The sequence below is a fragment of the Syngnathus leptorhynchus genome, chromosome 6 (assembly GCF_054491065.1).
Source record: "Syngnathus leptorhynchus isolate UIUO chromosome 6, UIUO_Slep, whole genome shotgun sequence".
Taxonomy (NCBI): Eukaryota; Metazoa; Chordata; class Actinopteri; order Syngnathiformes; family Syngnathidae; genus Syngnathus; species Syngnathus leptorhynchus.
Genome location: NC_141200.1, coordinates 3,693,306 through 3,712,058, shown reverse-complemented (window position 1 = coordinate 3,712,058; position 18,753 = coordinate 3,693,306). Strand labels below are relative to the sequence as shown.

At 41.1% G+C, this 18,753-nt stretch overlaps 3 protein-coding genes across 5 annotated transcripts; 2 read left to right on the top strand and 1 right to left on the bottom strand.

Moving 5' to 3' along the window:
• Positions 1-2,669: 2,669 nt before the first annotated feature.
• On the bottom strand, positions 2,670-6,007 carry LOC147055369 (cytochrome P450 3A40-like). Of its 2 annotated transcripts, XM_085913481.1 has the most exons (13): positions 5,865-6,007; positions 5,609-5,702; positions 5,489-5,541; positions 5,317-5,416; positions 5,124-5,237; positions 4,963-5,051; positions 4,733-4,881; positions 4,539-4,666; positions 4,343-4,421; positions 3,963-4,123; positions 3,657-3,883; positions 3,419-3,581; positions 2,683-3,350 (listed from the first exon to the last, which is right to left on the bottom strand). In XM_085913481.1, the coding sequence occupies exons 1-13, from the start codon at positions 5,933-5,935 to the stop codon at positions 3,240-3,242; spliced, it is 1,539 nt and encodes a 512-aa protein (XP_085769607.1). In that variant the 5' UTR covers positions 5,936-6,007; the 3' UTR covers positions 2,683-3,239. The 2 variants fall into 2 exon arrangements, with proteins under 2 accessions (XP_085769606.1, XP_085769607.1); XM_085913480.1 differs by having other exon boundaries at positions 2,670-3,350; positions 4,539-4,881.
• A 945-nt stretch (positions 6,008-6,952) lies between these two features.
• Positions 6,953-14,558, top strand: smc1b (structural maintenance of chromosomes 1B). The gene is made up of 25 exons (XM_085913479.1): positions 6,953-7,136; positions 7,360-7,548; positions 7,820-7,932; positions 8,011-8,214; positions 8,319-8,557; positions 8,756-9,014; positions 9,081-9,221; positions 9,429-9,511; positions 9,672-9,879; positions 9,952-10,137; positions 10,327-10,518; positions 10,599-10,745; positions 11,005-11,142; positions 11,296-11,412; positions 11,515-11,621; positions 11,725-11,866; positions 11,962-12,107; positions 12,207-12,360; positions 12,439-12,528; positions 12,597-12,750; positions 12,836-12,990; positions 13,067-13,218; positions 13,434-13,503; positions 13,591-13,701; positions 14,030-14,558. Exons 1-25 carry the CDS (start codon positions 7,028-7,030, stop codon positions 14,180-14,182), a joined length of 3,759 nt encoding a protein of 1,252 aa, XP_085769605.1. The 5' UTR covers positions 6,953-7,027; the 3' UTR covers positions 14,183-14,558.
• A 45-nt stretch (positions 14,559-14,603) lies between these two features.
• On the top strand, positions 14,604-17,057 carry borcs5 (BLOC-1 related complex subunit 5). Of its 2 annotated transcripts, none has more exons than XM_085913485.1 (4): positions 14,604-14,881; positions 15,417-15,560; positions 15,722-15,879; positions 16,291-16,534. In XM_085913485.1, the coding sequence occupies exons 1-4, from the start codon at positions 14,839-14,841 to the stop codon at positions 16,522-16,524; spliced, it is 579 nt and encodes a 192-aa protein (XP_085769611.1). In that variant the 5' UTR covers positions 14,604-14,838; the 3' UTR covers positions 16,525-16,534. The 2 variants fall into 2 exon arrangements, with proteins under 2 accessions (XP_085769611.1, XP_085769610.1); XM_085913484.1 differs by having other exon boundaries at positions 14,613-15,040; positions 16,291-17,057.
• Positions 17,058-18,753: the final 1,696 nt, after the last annotated feature.

Here is an 18,753-nt window from a genome sequence, read left to right as displayed (position 1 = left end):
GTGAATGTGTCTTGGGGGTTGATTAAGAAAATGAATTCTCATTTGACTTGATCTGAAATTGTGTGAGGACATTCAAATCTCACAACAACCCAGATTCCACTTTTTTTTTACCCTTAACTTTTGAGGTTGTACCCACTTAGGGAATCACACATCTTGTCATCCTCTTCATTCATTGCCGGATCGGTTCTTTGGCGCTCCAAAGCAATAAAGCCCACTTGAACAAGCTCAGCGTGAATCTCTCATCGCTCCATCGCTCGCACATCGTCGGATTTTTTTTTTTTTTAAATTTCCCACGAGCACGGAATATGCACGCATGCAGGACTGCTCGGGAATAAGCGATAGTGAGTGCAGATTTGATGAGAGCCCAAAAAAGCCAGACCTCAGAGGGGGGCATGTGTCTGTTTGACTCAGAGAAAAGCGCGTACGCCGAGATGTCCTGGCAAGTACACGGTACATTCAGGACCAAAAGCAACATCTCACGCTATTAATAGAAGCGTAGGGGGTGTCTCATTGGCTAAATATAACCTCGTCCTTTCCTTTTCATGCCCAGGGTTCTATTTTTAGCCACTCCCAGGCCTTCCTAAGCTGCCAATGTCTTTTTTTGGGAATGTTATGTAAGAAGGGGCTGATTCTTAAGGCGAATGATGTAGACTTTGAGAATGAAATATTACATCACTCTAACACACGCGAATCAAGCCGTGTTAACAGAAAGAGCAAAGTTAGGTCACATTTGTACCTTCTCAACTGTCAGACAAAAACTAGTTAACCATTGCGAATATTAAAACTTGCGATAGGACAAATGGGTTGTTGAAAAAAAACTTTATTATCAAATCCTTGGAGCAAAGTTGATGGGGTTGATGGTTTAGGCCCATTTTTATTTTAGGCTCATGTTTATGGTTAGCTTAGGAGTGAAGTAAGCGTTAGCATTGGGTTTGGGTGGTTAGTTTTGGGTTAGGATTTTGTTGATGGGTTTGTGCTTGGTGAATTCTGCCTAGCAACAAGTGACATCGCACATGAAAGCCTCGTGTGAAGACGTCTGAAGGCATAATAATAATAAACGCCATGTGAATGGAAAGCGCTATTATTATTGAATATGATTACAGTTTATTTTAGCTTCATGTGCCCAATTCAATGTGTTTACACTTTGAAAGGAAGTACTGGTACGAAAAGTCACGTCCAAAGAAAATGTTCATTGAGCGTAAAAGTAGTGGCAGTAGTCCAAGAGTCAACACTCATCATGTTATATTTAATACAGCGTTGAAGCATTTTTTTTCAATGGTGCATCATGAAAACAACAATTGTTGTTGGTTAGTTTGTATTTTTCTTTTATGGGGATATGTGTTGCGAAAAAATAATTCAAAATAATTGCTTTTGAGAAGATAAAAAAACCCACGTAATATAAATTTTTAATTGATCAATTGTGGAAAGAAAGTCACTCCATTGTTTGCTTTTTGCTTGATGTCAGCTGGTTTCTATTAGATTGTTAAATATTTTATATATAGAATATATATATTTATATACACACCTAACTCACCTACACACCTTAATGGAAATGTTTTTTTCGTAGACAATTGAACTGCCATTATGCTACAATGCAAATTAGTCAATGTAGACTTTGTATTGACTTGATCTGACCACCTTCTGTTTTCTGTTCTATGGTTATCATCACTATTTTCAAGCACCCATCTGTACAAAATGAAATGAACAAGTGAGGAATGAATGATTAATAGTCAAGTAAGTGTCAGGGCTTGTGAAATATTGAAATCAACTTGTAACATGATCTATTTATAGTGGCGCAGTGGAACAACGCGGTAGTCTTGTTCCTATAGGTGGAAGATGAAGGAAAAAGAGGAAAAAGAAAACCCATTACGCTCACATTTTCATGTAAAGACACTTTTCATGCTGTCATTAAACTTTTACGCAGGAGCAGAATCCATAAATAATTTCCACACCGAGGAGCCTCCCGCAATCTTTGCGGACAGGGTTTGTTCATTAAAAGTGACACGTGATATTTTTTTCTTCCTATTTAAGTTGACATATATCCGTACAAATGAGATTTTGGAACGGTAAGGTCAATTCATTGTGTTTTTGTTGTATACTGAAGACGGTTTGGGTCAGATCAACCAAAGCTTCCTTTTGGTTTCTAATGCACGTAAATTGTAACGTATGAAAATTTCCGAATTCAATGAAACTTCTTTTTTAGTTTTGTGCACAAAAATGTGAATCGGAAAACTCGTCATTATTCGTTTTCTATTGTCTTTTTATGAATATTTTTTATGAATAATTTCTTTTTGATAAAAAAAAATAATGATACGGAGATGATCATCCGTTATACTTCAAAAATGAAGTGATTGCCACTGGGAGGTTCATAAACGTACAAAGCGCTGCACTGCCATCTACAGATTGTAAGGTAGAACTACAGTTAAAACGAGGCACTGCATTGCAAGTTAAGTTGCTCAAATCAATTCAAAAGAACCTGGAAAACTAAATAATCATTCGAAATCAAACATTAGAAGTGTTTCCCTTGTGTCCCGAAGCCAAAGTTGAACGCAACTTGATCATTTAAGTCATTTAAATATCATCTGTGTTGATTTGATTGTGTGTGCAAGTGTACCTAATGAAGTGACCAGCTCATCTCACTATTTGTAGGAGAAAATACCTTCACGGTTGAATGACTTCTCAATGATATACAGGCTTAATGAAGTGCCCCCCTCAGTTGCCATCTGTTCTGGGGAAAGATAATTACAGAAAGGCTAATTACAGAGCGACTGGGTTGTAATTAGTGATGAAATTGTAATATTCGTATCGTCATATGGCTTTTGATGCATGTTGAAAAAAGACGAACAAGAAGATGTATCTCCTGCAGCGAACAAGTCATCCGGGGTCAATGTGCAGTCGCAGGAACAGAGCAAACTCCTGCAGGCGCTGGAGAAGGAACAGGAGGTGTGCTAATACAAACACACACACATTATTGTTTATTTAATTTCAATTTAATTTTATATACATCTTTTTTTTTTTTTTTTTTTTAATCCTATTATATATTACACAACGTTGTGGCGGGGAGTGGGACGGTGTAAAAAAATAATTGCGATCATAACAAAAATTAATTTTGAGCCATTGCAAGATAGCCAATTTAGTTAATTGTTTTAAAAATTAAAACAAAACCAAAAAAAACTTCCTGTGTGAAGCTTTCATGCTGGGATAGGCTCCAGCAAGCCCATTGTGAGAGAAAGAGAGAATCAGATTTCTCTTGCAGTACAATCCGCTGTGGCCGCTCTTGGCACAAGTTTCACTTTGATAGGATTCTTGGCTGATGTAAATGCGTCTTTTTTTGAAAACACCATCGGAATCTAAGAGAATTTAAAAAGAATCAAATCAAAAACACATCACACCTTCAAAACTGAAATTGTTAACTCACATCTGTTTCTTTGCAGGGGACAAAGCTGAAGTGCCGCAAGATCTCCACCACAGCCAACTTCATCATCAGGAGAGCAAATCGCATTCCAATGCAGTTCCTCGGTCCCGCTCCAAAAGGCAAGAAGGCATACGGATCTATGTTGTCTTTGTTCTCTTTGCTAAACCTAAAACAAAAAAAAAACCAAACACCCATTCGGGGCCAGTTGCCAATTTCCCTCCCTTGCCATTCATTCTCGTACCTTTCAGGTTTGAAAGCGTCCGGTTCAGGCCACAAAGAAGGGTCACGGTGTAGAGCGTAAATGGGTACCATGACAATGGTTTTCTTGGGAATTGTCACACCGTTGAGTTCCACGGACGCCTTAGCTACCCTTTCAATTCGATTCGCGACAGGGTACAGCCTCAATGACTCGTTCACTACCATATCCAGGTATTCCATCTGCATCAGGCCTTCGTAGCGCGGCCAAACCTGTAATCCATGTCATGCCCGGTTGTGAGGACACAAAATTGGCTGATGACAAATGACAGACAAGTTAAAAAAAAGTGACCTTGTCTGGAAATGTTTCATCAATCTCCTTTTGTAAGGTCTTCTGGATGTGGGGGTGAGTTGCTAGGTTGTAAGCTAGGAAACACAGTGAGCTGCTGCTTGTTTCGTAACCAGCAAAGATGAAGAACATGGCCTGAGAGAGGATTTCATTGTCAGTCAGACCTGCGACAAAAATACAAGATGATCAAAATACGACATGGAAATACGATGTCCTATTGGAGGCTACTGTGGCTTTTTTAGCTTGTTTTGTTTACATATAGAAAGTTTTTAAAAATGCCTTAAGAGAGTGCGCATGAAATTTTAGAAGACCTGGGATCGATCGTTGGGGACGACTGTTTCAATGTATGTGCTGTATATCTTGCGTAATTTTTTTCCTCCTACCTTTCTGGTTGTTAGCATTTTCTTTGCTGGATCCTGAACTCTGAGAGTCCACCATAAGCTGCATAAAATCTACTCGGTCCTGCCAGGAAAGAAGACAAGACAAGCATTTTTAGTTTAGTTAATTTGTTTTAGGGTAAATTGAGTATAAAGTAAATATAAAATGACCAAATTGATCATGTCTTAATTAAATTATTACTTTGCCACTTTTTTTGTTCCGATCAGTTTTGATGGTTTGTAGGAAATTAAAGAAGAACGTCAACACGTCGCCGGGGAAGAAAGTCACGTCCATCTTCTCCAACAGTGGCCGCAGGAACGGAAAGAGAACTGAATGGAAAGAATTACTATTTAAAAAATAAGGAGGATGGGCAGAGAGACGCACTTCAAACCTACTAATAAGCACAAAGACAGGTTTCAAGAAGTCAATCTTGGTGATTTTTTTAATGTTGGCCACAAATGGATCAGTGGGACGGTTGAGTGAATCGATGTCCACGCTGAAAGCGGTGCTGGTTACAACATCCATACTGTAAGGACCAAACACTCTGCAAAACCAAACCATACGTTCCGATAATATGAAAATAAGAAAAAAAGATACAAAAAAAAAAAAAAAAATCCTAACTCACTCTTTGACTTCAATGACCTCATCAGCATCTACTTTCCTCTGAAGATTCTTGAGGAGCGTACCAGAATGTTGCAGCATTATTGAATACATCTACAAAAATATACACAATAATAATGATGAAGTACACGATGGTGATAGAAAAAATCAAAAAAGATTTTCAACCTCTTTCAGTCGCCCACTTGTGAAAGAAGGCGAGAGTACGCTGCGGATCCTCTTCCAATCCTCATCCTCTACTACTGAGATGGCATCCCTTAAAGGTCCCATGAGGCCCAAATCCTAAAAACATCAAAGCGAGAGAATTTTGGTGTGATCTTTCTCTACTAGAATCAGTTCAACTTGATTGTCCTTTTCTTACCCGTCTGTTGGTAAAGATAGAATAACATTCCTTCACCAAGATGGTTTTGATCATAGCGGTGTCCATAACAGCTATGATAGGCTGTCTACCATCATACAATCTGACAATATCAAGTGCATCATGTAAATATTTAGTTTCAGCAATATCAACGCAGATTCTCGCATACACTCACCCCCACACTTTTCCGTACTTTTGAAAACATTCAAAGTCAAAATAATGGACGCCCTAAAATGGAGAAGAAATAGTTATGTGTCAAGCGAGCAGTCACGTGATGTGGCTGATAACGTCTTACCTGTCGGTAATTCAGAAATGTACCAATAAAGGGCAAAGGATTGGGACCTTTGATTCCTATTTTTTTGAAAAGCCCATAAGGAGCAGTTCCATATCTGGAGATAAAAAAAAAAAATTACATTTAATTGAATCAACAGTCTCCACTCAAGCCACCTTTTCAAAATATATTTTCAGCTTGTTTTTTTTTTAAAAACTCCTAATTAGGTGATGTTCCAAAATTGTAAAATCTAAAGTAAACATAACTAAATGTGACTTACACTGCCAGTAAAGTGATGACGATGGCTATTAAAGTCCACGTCGCAATAGAAAAATACAGAAAAGAGTCCATATTGTCCCCTTCCCGTGCTGTCAACGATGTCCAGTGCAGATTTCGGGAAAGTTCTGTGTTGTTCGTGCCGTTCTTATGCAACATAACACAACCATTGGTCCAGTGAGACCAAATCTTGAGGAGGCGTGGCAAAACAATTGCATAACACTCTTTTGTTTACACAAAGTGATTGGTCAGTTTTATAATATGAACTGAAACTTGCATATGGGTTATACTTAGAGCAAGTCATTTAAAATGTGAATTTTGGCAAGTTTTTGTTTACATGGCATTTAACACACATTTAGTTTTGATGGTAGGTATTGGTGTCAATAACATGTTTGGGTATACTGGTTAAGGTTGATAAACTGGATATAAAGGAACAAATTCGCTTGTTGACTGAACTTTGATCTGATATTACATGTTCGGCCTAACTGGACTGTTTGCGACCTTGTGATCTAGATTGGGAGTGATTACTCACCCTTTTACCTGACTTGAGGTTAAAGATTTTTCTGTTTGGGTTACACCATCCTCACTGTGAAAAGGTATCACTGTTCCATAAAAAGCATCTACAAATGACATCTTGAACCAGACCCCTCAATTAAGAAGCTTGTTGGAATGATAACTTTGAGACTGCTTGTGATTTAGGGCTATACAAATAAACTTGACTTGACTTGACTTGACTTGACTACAGCACAGCAAAATGAACTCATCAATTAGGATATGTTAGTTTCTTACATACGGACATGCACCTCTTGCACTTTACATGCTCATGGTGTTGATCTATATAACAGTGAAAAAGTAAAACAGAATTTTAGTAATAAGAACCAAAAGTTCATTTTGCCCCTCTTTGTTTTTTTTCCCTCCACTTTCACAAAAAAAAAAAAAAATAGTATCGTAAAATAAGTTTGTACTTGTACGTACTTGGTGATTTTTTTAAAGCCCTTCCAGGACCTTTACGGACTGGACAATAAATAAAGATTTGAACTCGACTCAGTGGAATCTACTGTACTCATTTATTTGGCAATTTTTTTTCTCTCTTCCAAGACCTTTCCCGCCGGTACAACTACAGTTCTTTCGGGACTTTATGACTTGTATTTCAATTTTACTTGAACAATGGGCTATCTCACACAACTTGCGGTTGAAAACTTTAAAACATGGCGAGGAAAACAAGTTATCGGACCATTCTTGGAGTTTAGCTGCATTATTGGGCCCAACGGCTCCGGTAAATCCCCCTTTCTCTCTTTTTTTTTTTTTTTTTTGTGAAGGGTTAGCTAACGCGTGGGCGAAGCTAACTGCTAATACTGAACTTGGAATTGTCATATTTAACGGCAATTATATCACTTTCGAATGTGTGAACTTAATTCAAACTCTTTTAAGCTTCCTTTAAAATTCTTTGAAGCCAAGTTTGCCAGAGGTTTAGTAACAAATGTGTTTCATAAAAACAGGTAAGTCCAACGTAATGGACGCCATAAGCTTCGTCATAGGCGAGCGGGCGAGCTCTCTGCGAGTGAAGCACCTCAGTGACCTGATCCATGGAGCCCACATCGGGCAGCCGGTGTCAAAAAGAACCAGCGTTTCCATGTTCTACCAACACGACCCGGACAAGGAGATTGTCTTCTCTCGGAGTGTCTATGGTCAGCATATTTTCACTTTTCAATTGGCTAAATTATTCGAACAGACAGGAAATTAAAGTGAGGAAAATGTTTCTGGTGGCTTGCTGTGGCAATTTTCATCTATTCATCCGCAATCTCTGTATGAGATCAGGCGTACCTAAAATGGCTGGCAATGATGCTTATATTTTTTATTTATTTAAAGCCATTGTTTATGTAAGTATTTCTTAACTTGGGGATTTTTGCTACATTCTTTCGATTAGAATTACTTTTATTTGTTACTCTATATTCTCAGGCAACACCTCGGAGTATCTCATCAACGACGCTCACGTTTCTTTCAACCGGTACACTGAGGAGCTTGCCAAGATTGGCATCATCACCAAAGCTCAAAACTGCATGGTGTTCCAGGTAGAATTTTGGGTGTTTTCAGTATAGGATGGTTAATGCTGCATTTTCATATCATGTTGTTCCCGCATTGGTCACCAGGGAGCAGTGGAATCCATCGCTTTGAAGTACTCCAAGGACTGTACCAACATTTTTGAGCTGATCTGCCAGTCCAAGGAGTTAGTGGATGAGTACAACCAGAAAAAGGAGGCCATGTTGAAGGCCAAGGAGGACACCAATTTTCAGTTCAAGAAAAAGAAATTGGCAGCTGTCGAGAACAAGCTGATGTCCAATGAGAAATTAGAGGTGAAGCGAGTTGGGCGAGTCACTAAATTACTTCTAAATGGAGATACAGTTTAATTTCTTCTGTAGTCAGATGTGATAGAACTGGTTCTTCTGTTCTTTCCCAGGCCCAGAAATACCAGGACCTGTTGGAAGATATTCAACAAAAGCGTGTGGAGCTGAGCCTTACTGAGCTCTATCATAATGAGAAGGCCATCGAGAGTACCAGCAACACTCTGAGCATCAAGCATGGGGCAGCTGCCGCTCAGAACGCTTCTCTCCAGGACTGTGAGCAGATGGTGAAGACCTTCAAGAAGGAGCATGGACGCCTCGTCAGGGAGGAGCAACTCATGGAGAAAGAGATCCGGTAAATTTACATGTATTTTTTTTTTTTTCAGATGTATCCATTTTAGTTGCATTTGTCACATTTTGGAAAGGATATCCGTGAGCCCTCTCCAAAAACACCACGGTGCAATTTTATTGTTTTTAAACCCATTTGTGAACATGTCATTAGTTGTCTGTATGAACCTATTATGACTACTACATCTCTGAACCTCTTGCCTAGTGCCCAGGAGCATGTCCTTTCCCAGTCTCGCTCTCACTTCGTCAAAACAAAAGTGAACACCTCCCATCATTTAAAAAAGATAGCTGAGCTTCAAGCATCTGCAAAAAAGAGCCAGAAAGTCTTAGGGCGGACAGAGGAGGAGCTTGCTGAAGCCCAGCGGGAAAAAAGGGAGCTGGAGAAGATCTGGATGCTCTACGAAGAACAATTTCGGCAGCAGAGAATGTCCCTGGGCGGGGAGGTTGAATTGGATGAGAGCCAGGTGAGTGTCAAAAGAACCTTCCTTATTATGAAGGTCAAATTAATTTCTTTTGCACGTGATCGGCAGCAAGAACGCTACAAGGAACTCAAGGAGCTCGTCAGGAAGCAGAATGCAGTGCTAGGTCAGGAAGTCGAGAAGATGCAGAGGGTTGTCAAGGCTGACTATGATCTGATGGCGTTTGACCAGCGCAAACGGAAGGAAGTGGAGGTAACAACACAACGGGAAACTCCAATCCATTAAAATAGCGACTGTAAAGTAGGTACAGTACATTTAAATACTTCATTAAAACAGGAATGCACTCCATGAATGCATTTCTCTCGAGCAGTGCTTTCCGGCTTGCCTGGGAGCTGATATGAGGTTCAATGTGACTTTTTTAAGATGTGGATTGGCTGACGTTTGACTCTTTTGCTGCAGGCTGGAATCCAAAACAACAAGACCCATTTGGATGATTTAACCGACAGAGCAGAGAAGCTTGAGGAATACACCAAGACCTGCAAGTATGTCATTATGCGCTTGCCTTGCAACATTCTGTAAACCAGCAAATTCACTACAGCAAACCCTCGCCATTCACGGGTATTAGGGACTCAAACCTGCGGCGCTATGAATAATTTGCAATCACTATTCTGCAAACACGAGCCCCTACGTTTTTGTTTTTAGGTCATCTCTTGACGAGCTCCGTCAGAAGGAGGAGAGCTTGCATGCAGAGTTGCAGCGCGGCAGAGAGCGCACTGCCCAGGTGAACGAGGAGCTGGGCCAGACGTTGGAGGAGCTGGGGAACGCCCGCCTGGACAGCCAAGAGAGCAATCGTCAGCGACAGCGCAAAGAAATTCTGGAAAAGATGCGCAGGCTCTTCCCTGACACGGTGGTAAGCCATGTCGGATGATGATGTGAACTGAAAGCGAAACGGGACAAATCTGTCACGTCTTTCTTGTCCCAGTACGGCCGCCTGTGTGACTTGTCCAGCCCCATTCACAAGCGGTACCAGCTAGCTGTCACCAAAGTGTTTGGCCACTTCTTGAAGGCCATCGTGGTGTCCACAGAGAAGGTGGCCCAGGCCTGCATCAACTTCCTCAAGGAGGAACGGGGCGAACCTGAGACTTTCCTGCCCATTCACTACTTGGATGTAAGTGTTTAAATAGTACATCTGAGCCTTTTGAGGAAAATCAAAAAAGATTAGGGACAGTACATTTGTAAATTATAAACAGGCAGCCACTTTCAAATTTTATTTATTAGAAAAAACGTTGGGTTTTTAGCGCACAACTTGTTTGGTCGGCTACAAGCAGCGTTATTAACCATCAGCTCGCATATTCAGGTGAGTCCCCTCAACGAACGCTTGAGGGAGATACCGGGTGCCAAAATGGTGGTGGATGTCGTGCGCATCAATATCTCCACAAACGTGCCACAGCTGAAGAAAGTGGTGCAGTTTGTGTGTGGCAACACGCTGGTGTGTGAAACCATGCAAGACGCCAGAAGCATTGCCTTTGGCGGCGACCGCCGCCTGAAGGTAAACACTTTTTCAAGTGGGTGCAGGAAATGCATGATAGTCTTTTTTTTTTTTATTTCTTCCTAAATTGTTTCCTACAGACCGTATCTCTGGACGGAACCATGTTTTCAAAGTCCGGTCTCATTTCTGGAGGCTCCAGTGACCTCCGCAGCAAAGCTCGCTGCTGGGGTGACAAGGACGTCACTAGGCTGAAGAATAAAAAAGACCAGCTAACTGATGAGCTACGTGTAAGTCGACATACAACTGTCGTACAGTGGATAGACTTTTAATTTATTGTCATAAATAAGAAGGAGTTCCCGTACTTTTTGGATCCAGGAACCACTCACAACACAAGGGAGACATTTTTCCAATGCCAATGATGTATTCCATACCTTTTATGATTTAATTAACAGAAAGCTTAGGTAGGGAGGGGTAAGTGGTTACGTTTATTTTATTGACACGCTGGTTTGCTTACATGGGTTTGCACATTTGTCTCTTGTGGTGCAGCAACTCATAAGGCTCAAGCGAAAGGAGTCGGACCTGAATCTGATCATTGCGCAGGCTCAGGGTGCACATACCCGGCTGAAATATTCCACAAATGATCTGGATAACCTTAGGAAGAATAGCATCCCAAAATGCCTCGAGGTAAGAAGACTTTCTGACTTGCTTTACGTTCCTCCAAACTGAAAAGGTTAAAGCCAGGTTTTTATAATGTGCCTAACAACCTTGAAAATGCTTTTCATTTTACTAGCCTCACATTCTTGTCACAAATTGTCATCTTCCACCAATCGATTTCAGGAGATTTCGAGTATGGAGAGTGAAATGGCAAACTTGGACTCCCAGATCCAGATGCAAGTGAAAAGTGTGGAGGCAAAGGAAACTGCCTTGGAGAAACTTAAAAGCCAAATTCAGCAGGTATCTACCTTCAATTCAACGAAACATCAGAGAAACGTTCATTATCCTTGACAGTTTCGAGACATCTCGGAATATTTTTTAAAAATGAAAATATTTCTTTAGACAGAAGACACGGTGTTTTCTGACTTCTGCGCTGAGATCGGTGTGGACAATATCAGAGTGTATGAGCAGGAACTGCTGAAACATCAGGAAGATCACGACAGGAAGCGGTATAAATGACATGAGACTTCTTGGGGTTTACTTGCTCACTTTTACGCTACTTTTTGGTCATGTTACATGACTGGGAATTTACACTACTGCAAATACTTTCAGTTTGGAGTTTGAGAACCAGTGCAATCGATTAAATGCCAAGATGGAGTATGAACAAGTTCAACTAGAGAAGCACAAGAAGAAGCTCGGTGAAATTCAGTCTTCCATCGACCAGGAAGAACGCAACATGGCGGAAAAGAAAACGGTTAGTGTGGATGTACTGTCAAATAAGCGAATGGCGAAAAAGAAAGAGTAATTGTCAACTGGGTTTTTAGCTTCATATTCTGGCTCACCTTTCAGGAGGAGGAGAAGCTGCTGGTGGCCGTTCAAGAAAATGACAACCAACTGCAGGAAATGAAGAACCAGCTGCTGGAAAAGAAGATGGTGGAAGCATCTGCCAAAAATGAGCTGGATGAAAAAATCCTGCAACTCAAAGAAATGAACAAGTAAGACAAAAAAAACCCACAGATGAAGAACAACAAATGCTAACACTCTTCGCTACGAGCGTTTGGTGTGCGAAATATCACGCAAATAAATGCCCTCAGAGACTTGGCCAAACTTCAGCGGGAGGTAATGACTGCCGAGAGCATCCTGGAGCAGAAGCGTTTAGCTCGACACAACTTGCTACTGGCGTGCAAGATCGAGGGCCTGCCAATCGATTTGCTGTCGGGTGACCTGAACGAAATCAGCCAAGTGCAGGTAAAAAAACATCTGAACGCTCTGCCAAAATTCCCAAACCGAAGTGTAAATGAACTAAATGTGTTTGTGTCTCTCCAGCTAGAAGAAGGGTCTCAAACCTCCATGCACGTCTTTGAGAGGGAGGCCCGCCTCGTTATCGACTACTCGACCCTGGAACCCGAGAACAGGGTGACGCATCCGATACTCTTTCGACGCTCAGATCATAATGCTGCGTTAACATTGCAGAGTGTTTGCAGGATGTGCCGGCAGAGGAGAGAGACAACTTTATTGAAACGCTGAAGCAGTCCCTTCACGCTTTAGAGGAGCAACTAAAACTCACAGCCACACCCGACTTGAAAGCTGAAGAAAAGCTGAGGGAGGTGCAGGACAAGCTACAAGATGTGACGGATGGTACCTTTGAGGATTTTACCTTTTTTTTTTTTTTTGTCATGGCGCGAATAGTAGCATCAAGCCTAAAGCCGACTTTCTTCCTCAGCCTTCAGAGCCAGCACCTTTGTCACGCGGAAGTGTCAGCATGAGTTTGAAGAAGTCAAAGCCAAGCGCTTCCACCGCTTCAGCCAGTGCTTCGATCACGTGTCGACTGTCATCGATAGCATCTACAAAAGATTATGCCGCAACAATAGCGCCCAGGTGAAAAGACCGCTTCGCAACCCCGAGGGCAAATGTCATCAAGTGATGATATCATAAGAGAGGAAATTTGCTCCAGGCCACCCTGTCCGCTGACAATCCGGAGGAGCCGTATCTCGGCGGGATCAACTACAGCTGCGTGGCTCCCGGCAAGCGCTTCATGTCCATGGAAAATCTCTCGGGCGGGGAGAAGGCCATTGCCTCCCTGGCTTTGGTGTTTGCCATCCACAGGTAGCATCAATGACCAAAAGGGAAACGTCAGATGGAGAGTTGACAGTTATAAAAGCAACATACGGTCGCCTCCATTTTTTATTTTTTTTCCCATATGTTTACATAAATGATTACAACATTTCATCAAACAAATGGGTCCTTGGGCCTTACATTTCTTCACACCCCTGTTCTAAAATAAGACTTCAGAAATAAAAAATCTATTTCTCCCTTCTCAGTTTCCGTCCTGCTCCCTTTTTGATTTTGGACGAGGTGGATGCCGCCCTGGACAAATCCAACATTAGAAAGGTAAGATCTCATATTTATCTATTTGTATGGGTACAAAAGCAAACAAGAGTGGAGTTTTGTTACGCATGATCTATTTTGTGCTTCCAGGTGACCAACTTCCTGAGGGAGGAATGCCAAAAAAATATGCGGGTCATTGTCATCTCCCTGAAGGATGAGTTTTTCTCCATGGCAGACATCCTGATTGGAGTTTACCCGATTGTAAGATTGTTGGCAAAATTGTGCTCAAGGGCCACATTTGATTTTGAACATGGTGGGCGCAAATGAGATGGGGAGGGCATCTATTTCAATCATGAAACATATATTGAGTCAGTTTTTATGATTTTAAAAATAACCGTTTATGTAATGAAAGAAATGTGGAATGTTAAGTGTCCTGTACATATACGTGTTTTTCATGAGGTTCAAATAATTACCAAATAAATAGATAATAATAATAATAATTGACCTGATGTATAATAATAGTAATAATAATATTTTAATGGTAATGGTATTTACATGTTTTTTTCTCTCTCTCTCTCTCTCTCTTTAGTTTGACAGATTTATGTTCAGTAGTATGCTGACATTTGACCTGCGTCCCTTCCCGATCCTGGAGGACAACCACAGAACACCTGAGAGGTCTAAGGCTAAAAAGGACATCTTGCCAAGCAGCCCTGAATCACTTCCATTGGTTTCTATGTTTTAGTGAAGTGTTTTTCACATCAAAAGAACTGTTCAACTTCCATTTGATTTCTGTTTAAATGTTGCTGTTTGAGTCACTCAAGATATTCTGGGAGCGTTTTTATAATACTCCAAATAGTTGTTTGTCCTATATGAAATGTGTGTTAGCTTGTTCCGAGTTCATGTTCGTCAACTTGAGCGATTGGCGCTTGCCGGTTTCCACGTTGTGTTTTGGTTTCAGTTGGCCTCACGGGGGCGTAAGTGGCCTAACTCAGTTGGTTGACCACTTAACACAAAAAAAGTTTAACAGCCCCCAACTTTGTAATGTTATAAAGTTTTCACTGAGTGGTAATTATTAGATTTCACTTCGAATACAGTCAATACATTTGTTCAACTACTTCCATGTTCGCGTGCTGCTTGTGACGTCTTCCACCACGTGACTAATATTTACGGAAGTGTCTTTTGGCTTTAAATGGCTTCCACCTTCAAATGTCACACTAAAGATCGAATAACTTAAATTGCAACCTAAACAAGAAGTTACGCACACTTCCGGGATGTACGTAAGGTTGTATCTTGACACTTAAGTATGATCGGTTAGATAGTAGCCGCTTAGCTTTATTTGTAATTATTAGCAAAGAGCGAGATTTGGTTTCAGTGCGCGCCGAATTTAATAGTCAATGAATGATATTCAGGTGGAAGTTGAAAAGGTGTTGCGAGGTCCCCGGTAAGTCCACACTGGGTGGTGTTTCGCTGCATTTATCGAACATTTGACCAGCTATTTAGCTCGGTTGAGCTAAGTGCTAACGTTAGCTGGTTAGTTGCATCATGGGCGCCGAACAAAGCGGAGATGCGGAGCACAAACACTCTGACTACAGTTCGTCGGGTTAGTATGGTTCTATCTATCTATCTATGTCATTACACCTTTTAATTCTCTTCACATTTTCTAGTTACTCTGTCCTGAATTATTTCGTTGATCTCCCCTCTTACACTAACGAATTTTGCACATCATAAGATGTTTTGGCAGAGACAAGCTCAAAGTGTCTTTTATGGCCTAGAAGTGCTTGTTTTGAAATTTTGATCTGGCGTTATTCAAACAAGAAAAGCTGAGTGAAATGTTTCACTTTACTGCCTTCCAAATGGGGTCAATTCCCAGTTTTGTCTTTGCTGTGTGGCTTGTGATGGTCGAAGATGAAATCTACCTCATCCATCAAAATGTGGCTTAATTGGTTGGTAATAAATGGAAACATTTGTCTTTGCAGTGGTTCCTTCACCCGCCAAGCAGAAGGCGAAGATGGACGATATTGTTGTGGTGGCTCAGGGAACTCAGTCCATGAGGAACATCCACAGTGACCCCGATGTCATTAAACTCCAAGAGATCCCTACATTCCAGCCACTCTTAAAAGGTGTATGTCTTTTGAAGATTCAGACTGTAGTCCAATCATTGTTGTGTCACAAAACATTTGGAGATGATCAATTACCAGCTCTATGTGCCAGCTCCCTACTGGAATATCTAAACTAGTCAACCCTAACTGTTGTTCCGACACATTCCTTGCGCCCTCGGCAGGAGTGCTAAGTGGCCAAACGTCCCCGAGCAGTGTGTGTCTGGAAAGACTGGATCCGGCGCAGGTTCTCCAGCTGTGCACCCGCTACCAGGACCACTTGCACCAGTGCGCCGAAGCCGTCGCCTTCGATCAGAACGCCTTAGTAAAACGCATCAAAGAGGTGAGCAGTACCGTTGACAATTGTAAGATCTCACTCAGGCAGGCCACATTTGAATTTTTATGACAGCAATTAATACTTTCATTCCCCTAGCATACTAATTTGGTATGGTAAAGGGTTATTGAAAATATGTTGACGAAACTGTAATGTTTTAATATTCCGCTAAGTAGAAGAAGTGAGCTTTTCAACCAACCTGAGGATACAAAGGTTTGCCTTCTGCTGTCTGAAAACACTTTCTCACTTTAGTCACTGAAGTGAATGGATGAAAAAAAAACGTTATTTGGCGTAAATAAATAATACATTTTTGCCTAATTTTGTGAAATTGGTGTTTGGAAATCATTCCAGCCACCCATTGCATCGCTGTGGTGTCGCTCAATACATTCTAACTAAGCCGACTTTGCAATCGGACCCCAGATGGACCTCTCGGTGGATACTTTGTTCAGCATAATGCAAGAGCGCCAGAAGCGCTACGCCAAATACGCGGAGCAGATCCAGAAGGTCAACGAGATGTCCATGATCCTGCGCCGCATCCAGATGGGCATCGACCAGACGGTGCCACTGATGGAGCGCCTCAACAACATGCTGCCGGAGAGCGAGCGCCTGGAGCCCTTCAGTATGAGGCCCGATGCAGACCCGGGCAACAAGTAAGCTACTTGCCAAGAAGTCCTGAAATCTAAGGTGAGGGCCGCTTTTGTCTGTTCTTTTTCTGATTTGTATACTGGGATGAATCTTCATCTTGGAAGTACATGACATGAATGTGAATGAGCTCTGAATACTGAGAAACTGGAACTCTGTGGATTCAAAAGCTGGTGAAACACTCACAAGTCAAGCAAATGATGTGGACATGATAGATTTAGCCCCGCACGGGGCTGCCTGCGTTTGACTCAAGAATAATGAAAGGCACTAGGACAAACGTGACTTTAATTTATTAGCTCTTTGTCAATGTTTTGATATGACCACTGTAAACCCGATAATTATCTTTTCTGAAACCTATTTGTACAAAAAAATACGCACTACAACTAATATTACTCGGATTTAGTTAGCTTGCGCTTCAACATGCGTGACGTGCTAATATTTAGCCGCACCGCTGTCACATTATAAATGTCAAAGATTATGTGGAAAAGTTGAATTTCAAAAATAAAACTGCCAAAGGAAGTGTCACTAAGTACTGCTTGAGTCAATGTTTTGATTTCATGTCCGTCACGTTTTTCTAGCACCCCTTCTATTGGGCCAGCAATTTCTACAGAACATTAGTGACCCAGGAAATTTATTTTTGGACACTGGACAGAACATTTTAAAGTCAATTGTGTGGCGTGACCCTTAAGTGTGGACAAAGCAAAAAAAAAAAAAAAAAAGTTAAATCCATTGCAGTCTTATGTGTTGATGCCAGACTATTTAAAATTCTGAATTGTTGTCATCAAACAAACAAGTTTTGCCGTGTTTTGAAAAGCTCTGCGAGGCATCACAGCCATGCAGTCCGCTCTTATCGGCCCAAAAGCTGGTGTGAATGAGGATTTAAAGGATTTATCTGGGCGCTGATGCTGAGCGACGGATGGTGTTGTCAAGCTGCAGTGCTTCTAGTTGAGAAGATTTTGTGTGGTGTCTGTCTAAGCTTTAAGTTTCCCCCGTGTCACTTAAAATGTCTGTTTTTAAAGTCCTTGAAGGAAAGAAGGCTTGTTTGAAGGGTTGCTCAAAAAAAAAAAAAAGTTGCAGCCACGTTTTGGATATTAACAGAATGATGTGACACAAATCTGCCGGCGGAGCAGTTCTGCGTGAAATGAAAGAAATCCAATTTTGTCTTTCAAATGTCTCATTTGAATGGAAATCAAACGGCGGTCGTCTCCATTCCTGGAAATGCTGCACAACCTTCACGTCCTCCCTCACCCAGCGGCAAATGACTTGTTTTAATGCACATAAATAGACATTCTGAGCGTTTGGAAAATGGCAAGTAACCATGACATGATTCATTAGTTCCATTCAGTCTGCCTTGCTTCTTTTTTTTCATAATTTTCATATTTACTGCACAATAAGCAGTAGATGGATAATTTCTTCCAAAAAGAGGCTTCTAGCAGTTTATTGCCAGATGACGTTTACTGTCAACAAAAAGGATTACACAAGTCTTTGAATAGGAACGTCCCTGCTAGCTTGATGCTAACATGTAATATAAACTACAATATAAAATAAACAGAGAATATAAAAAAAGGTCACAGGCATATATTCTTTATCCTCTGCAATAAATAACCAATATTACTGCACCTCCTAAGTCACTGGAGAATAGTGAAGACTACATTTGTCTATTATTGTGTTATACTGCCCCCAGTGGCCTGGATGGGCACATCACAAACTGATTAGTAATTATTTCCGCTATGTTTATAGAGTACAACATTATAGAGTGCTTTTTTCCTCTAAAGACATTCACGGTATCGCTGTTGTCCTTTTGATTTGAATTTGAGATCCACTTTCACTTAGCGTAAATTGTCAACAACAGGTTTATTACAACAGCCTGTTAATAGTCCCACATTATTGAAATTTGCTTATATTTTTGCCCTCTTCAATTTTATTATTTGTACAACTAATAAACACGAGGCTTCCATGGTTACATATTGAGCTTCAAACAGCAAGCAGAACACAAAACAATCGCTGCCATTCATATGCAAAGGAGCGCTCCTACAAACACGCCCTCCTCTTAACATGCTGCAATTTTATGCCACTACTTGAGTCTGCTGACAATAATGACAAGTGGCTTCCTCTTGTTGATTAGCAGGCAAGAGCTTGTCGAGATGCTTTGTCACGCTCTCGTGTTGAGAGAGATGAGAACTCGAGCTAACGGGCCGTTTGAAGTATCCAAAAGAGCTCTATTATGAAGACAAACAACAA